This window comes from Alligator sinensis, unplaced genomic scaffold (genome assembly GCF_000455745.1).
Source record: "Alligator sinensis unplaced genomic scaffold, ASM45574v1 scaffold308_1, whole genome shotgun sequence".
NCBI lineage: Eukaryota > Metazoa > Chordata > Crocodylia > Alligatoridae > Alligator > Alligator sinensis.
Window position 1 is genome coordinate 1,393,397 of NW_005842041.1, and position 5,582 is coordinate 1,398,978.

At 44.2% G+C, this 5,582-nt stretch overlaps 1 protein-coding gene across 3 annotated transcripts in view; it reads left to right on the plus strand.

Moving 5' to 3' along the window:
* Positions 1-5,582, plus strand: part of PGM5 (phosphoglucomutase 5) — a 124,915-nt gene that overhangs the window by 8,571 nt on the left and 110,762 nt on the right. For 2 of the 3 annotated variants that reach the window (XM_025202956.1, XM_025202957.1), the window contains one exon: positions 5,124-5,314. In XM_025202956.1, coding sequence (XP_025058741.1) covers positions 5,124-5,314 — 191 coding nt within the window. Of the gene's footprint in view, positions 126-5,123; positions 5,315-5,582 lie in introns of all 3 variants that reach the window. The other variant, XM_025202955.1, reaches the window with a different exon arrangement.

The following is a 5,582-nucleotide window of genomic DNA, read 5'->3' on the forward strand; positions in this document are numbered from 1 at the left end:
GGAAATAGTAGATTCAGTGGATATCTATCTCAGTCTGCTTCGAAATATCTTTGACTTTAACGCAATCAGAAGCTTGCTGACTGGACCCAGTCAACTTAAGATAAGGATTGACGCTATGAATGGAGGTATGACTTGTGCAGTTGGCAAGTAAAATTATAACATGCCCCAAACAATAAACTCTCTCTAACCATCAGAGGAGTGAGATTATGGAACTGTCTCTTTTATAAGATTACTTGGGGTAAAAACTTAACTACAGCAAAAGCTTTGTTATCCAGCACCCATGGGGAATGGGGGGTGCTGGATAACAAAATATGCCAGTTAACTGAGAGGCCTGAACAGGTGTCTTTGCCTGTTCAGGCTGCCGCCCCTCCTGCCGCATCGCCACCCATCCTGAGGGACAGAGAGGCGGGCCCCGCTCAGGCTGCTATGCCCCGGGTTGTAGGGGATCAGCAGTGCAGGCTGCTTTGCCTCGGACTGTGGGGGCTTGGCAAAACCAGAAGTGCCACGGTGGGCACTTCCGGTTTTCCTTTTACCTTGCAAGCCGGCAAGCCAGTTAAAAGAGCATGCCGACCTGTAAGGTGCCAGTCAAGGCAGCTTTTACTGTACTTCTAAGATTAAGCCTGATCAGTTCATGGGAAGGAATTGTATGACATGGGGACAGAGGACTGGACTTGTACCCTAGAGTTCCTTTCTAGTTCCTTGTACCTAAGATTCATTCTTTGGAACAAAGTGTTTGATATTCATGACGTTGATTTTGATGGCAGTTCTGAGGAGAAAGAAAGTAGTTCAGGATTTGGACTACTGTAGCAAAAACTAATAGAATAGAAATAAAACATCCCTATGCATATTAGAGGGAGAGCACTTGTTAAACATCTAGGAGTATGTTGAATAAAACGGGTAAATTAACTATGGTGTAGTAATAAATTATTGCATGCTGTTTTAAATTTGCTAGAAACCTGTTTATGGTTGAAAACTAACAACATAAAGACATTTAATACATAATTAGAAAAAGAGAAATATACTTTGTATATGGGGTAAATTTGGCTATATACCACAAGATACATATTTTGGGAAGTGTTAATAGTATAGCAGTAGCATTGCATCAGCAATAAGATCACATCATAAGAAATATCTATAAGGGGTGGTAAATCTATGAGGGAAAAAGTCCATAACTTAAGGACAATAAGAAGTATTTTTTCAAAGTATGTTAAGAACAAAACAACTCCTAAAGTAATGGTATAGGCCAGGGGTTTTCAACCTTTTCTGGTTGGTGTACCTCCGGTGGCTGGTCAAGAAGCAGGGAGTCTCCTGAAACCAGAAGCACTGCCAGTGAGACTGGAAGTGGCCCTGCTTATCCATGTTGCTGCTGCCCAGGGACCCCCAGGGACCTTCCCAAGTACCCCCAGGGGTACGTGTACACCTGGCTGACAATCCGTGGTATAGGCCTAGTAATTAATAAGAAGCTAACATTTCATGATACAGAAAAAGGCAGAAGTGTTTAATAAATATTTCTCTCCCATATCTTGAAAGAAGCAACAAGATATATTCTGGTAAAGGATGAAGAAATGCTTTCTAGCTTATAGTAAATGATGAGGTTGTTAGATGACATCTATTAGAGATGATTTTTAAATGAGGCCTTTAAATCAAGAGCTCTAAAGGAGTTGGCTGTCAAGTAGGTGTGCACCAACAGATTTTTTTTGGGCCAATACTGATGGCCGATTTTTTTAGAAAGCCATATTGGCTAATACCGATCTGATTACTGATATGTGACCCAGCAGCTTGGAGAGCAGTGTCCGGCTAGTAAGTCTGTTGAGGGGGAAGGGATGTGGCCAGGGGGCAGACCAAGGTCCCTGCGGTGAGGGAGGGAGGGAGTGGACTGGAGCTGGGGCAGGGGCAGGAGCTGCATACCCAGGGTGGGGTGTGGGATGGAGCCGTGGCTTCTCTGGTGGGCGCAGGCAGGAGGGGGTGGTTCCTGCTGCTGCTGCACGCACCTTAGAAGGGGATGGGGGCGTGTGCTCTCTGGATCTGTGTGTGGGGTAAGGGCAGGCTGCCGCTGTGGGCTGGGGCCAGGGGCAGTGCCGGGCTCTTCCTAGCAGGGGGGCTGGGCTGGGCTGGGCTTCACTTGGTGTAGACAGCGGCAGTGCTGCTACGGGGGGGCACTGTGGTGAATTTTGGGGTGGCTGCAGCACACTCAGTAGCTCCCCCCCAAAGCCACCACTGCCCAGCCTGAGTGCAGTCTCCAGCCCAATCCCCCTGCTAGGAAGAGCCCGGTGCTGTCCCTGGCCCCAGGCTGCAGCGGCAGCCTGCCCTTGCCCCGTGTGGAGATCCAGGGGGCCCATGCCCCCCATGTCCTCCTGGGGTGCATGAAGTGGCAGGGGGCGTATCCCCCAGATGAGCTGCTTGCAGCTTCATCCCGTGCCTTGACTCATGCCAGCTATGTAGCACCTGCCCTTGCCCCAGTGCCAACCCCACTCCCTCCTTCACCACATGGGCCTTGGTCTGGCCCCCCGTACCTCTTTGTTCCCCCACAGTCCTTCCCCCACAACAGACTTACCAGCCTGACACTGCTCTGCACACTGCCAGTTTGTGCTCCTGGCTGCCTGCATGCTGCACTGCAGCTGCGCGCGCACACACAGCATTTATTGGTGACATTATTGTCCACGTCAGCCAAAAAAAGCCGATTGCTGATAATGTCGATTCCTTTTATCAGTGCTGATACGATATGGGACCAATGTATTGGTGCACGTCTCCTGTCCAATCAGGCTCAGTGTGCTGCACATGAATAAACTCCAAAGCAATATATGCCAGAGTGTTTTGCTTCCAGGCACACGTTCAAATGGGGTGCCTGGAAGCAACTGGAACAATAAGCTCTGGAGTTTATTCATGCACATTTATTGCACATGTGGACATGCCCATAAAGAGCAAAATCAGTTGATTTTTATTATAAAGAAGATGGAGAAGTGATGTATTTAGAGTATGTAGATACCTCTATGTAGAGAAAATATTATATACTGAAGGGTTCATTTATATAGTAGGAGAAGGCATAAAAAGAACTAATCCTATATCAGGATTGCAAATGGTCATTACTACCAATAGCTAGTAAGTCTTCTATGTGAAATATGCTGCTGGTTTTAATCAGCTTTCTTAATATACAGATGTAGTCTTGACAAACTCCCTATTACAATTTATACTTTTTTGTCCTGAGGTTGACCATTTTAATAGTGGATATGGGAATGGGACATCCGTTTCAAATTTGAATTGAAGTTGCTCAGAGATGTTCAGTCTGACACTGCAAATGAGCACCAGCCCTAAAAGAGAGAGGATTTTTTGAGAAGGGAAATCGTGAAGCAGAAGTTTGAAAAATGATCTGTGCAAAACAGTTTTTAAGTAATACTATGCTGATCACAGATTATATTCCTAACATCTCCATTGGTACTTGATAATCCTTCCCTGGGGCTTAATGGAAAGGGATTGGATAGTAATATTTAAATAATACCTTAAGAAATGTTTTAAATACAAAATTAAGTTGAGGAATGAAGGATTGAGATTCCCATGTCCCTTATGGCACTCGTAACATTTAAATTACAGTATGACCATCTACATGAATAATTAAATATAATAAAGGTATGTCCACTCCAGGAAAAGGTATCTTTTTTTCTTTACTACCTATTGGGCACATCTACACAAGACGTTTACTGTGCAGTTGACTGATTAGCTGCATAGCAAACGTCTCGCATCTACATACGTGCATGCATTAGGCTGGAGTAAAGTATTTACTTGTAAATAGTACTGTCCTTCTGTGGAGTAAAGAACTCTTCAGCAGTGCATGTGTAGATGCTAGAAGGGTTGGCTGGGGTATGAGGGTACTTCAGTTGCGGGGGTTGCCTGCTGGCTAGCCTCGTGCTGAAGCAGCCTTGTGCCCAGCCAGTCCCTCGGCAGCATGTTGAGCTGAGGAGAGCAGCCCCAGGCTGGCAGGCTGACCCCCTGGGCCCCCTGCCAGCTGGGGTTGCTGCGCCCCAGCTCAACATGCTGTGATCCTGGTCGCACGTGCAGATGCGTGTCTGGCTTGAATAAGCTCTGGAGCAATAAGCTCTTGACTTTATTCAAGTGCATTAATAGGCACGTGTAGATACGCCCATTATATGGTAACTAACATGTGTGCTAGGTTCCTTGGATAGACAAGGCAGTTGTAGTTTCAACATGTGGCAGGTCAACACAGAACATCAACAGCCTTGATAATGCTGTGATGTTATCACCCATTAGTTAGTGCCTCTTTTATCTATTGCAAAAAAGATTTCCTGTAGTGGTAGGGTCACAGAAAGGGTAACAGCCTGCTGCTATTCCCAAGTGACAAAGTTACTTTTTAGTTTATATGGTAGGGACTTTGCTTTTAATGCTGATTCCACAGACAGTGGGGGTCACCACAATAGATAGTGGGGGTCACCACAATAAATATCATATTTACTTCATATAATACACACAGAATAAAATTTACACCTTGTTTTTGAGAGGCAGGATGAAATAAAAACTTTTTTTTCCAGAGTGATGGCTACGTAGGGCATGGGCAGAATCTAATCTTCAGTTTATTCATCCTCTTTCCTGCTTACCTAAAACTTGAAACTTTACCAGTTGCTGAATATAAGTCTCCATGGGTGGATCTATGATTTGGAAAATGCTAAAAAGTCTTCAGGGCTGTGAAGTAGGAGAAAAGAGACCAATAGCAGCTAGAAGAGAGCAAAAAATGCTCTACTAAAGATTAAATTGATTAGTGGAACATTGAGGCTATTAAGAGGAGAAACGCTTGTTAACACACTGGAGAAGTGAAGAACAGTGAGCTATTAGGTCAGCTGATTCCCTCAGCTACTTCCACTGCATTCTGGAGCAGGAATCAAATCAGGGAGAAAATTAACTTTGTCGCTTAAGACACGCACCCCTATTTTGGGGGAAGTTGCATGCAGTCTATGAGTAAATATATTTGTTTTTTTCTCTTTAGTTGTAATGAGAGAAATCTGGTTGTAATATAAACCCAGCCATTAAGCTTCTTATTAAGTTTCCATTCTATTGAAAAGTCTGAATTTTAACTATGTATGCTCGTGAAACTGAATGGAAAAATTCTTTTGTAGTAATGGGACCCTATGTGAGGAAAATCCTGTGTGATGAATTAGGAGCACCTGCAAATTCTGCAATAAACTGTATTCCTCTGGAGGATTTTGGTGGGCATCCTCCTGACCCAAACTTAACATATGCAACTACCTTGCTGGAGGCTATGAGAGGAGGGGAATATGGATTTGGAGCTGCCTTTGACGCAGATGGAGTAAGTATTTGGCCAATCTTGGTTTTTCATCAAATGACATCATCTTTATTGATTATTATTTATTTATTAATTCCCTGATTCTGAGGGTAGTTACCATATTTACTCAAGTCTAAGAGCACACTGAATAAAAGACAATCCACCAATAATTAGATTATGTATATGGAAAAATGATAAATTTGCTATTATTTTCCATGGTTGGAATCTAATTATTGGAGGGTTGTCTTTAATTCATCCCCTCTACTGCTGCAGGGGAGCTGGCAGTGGGGGG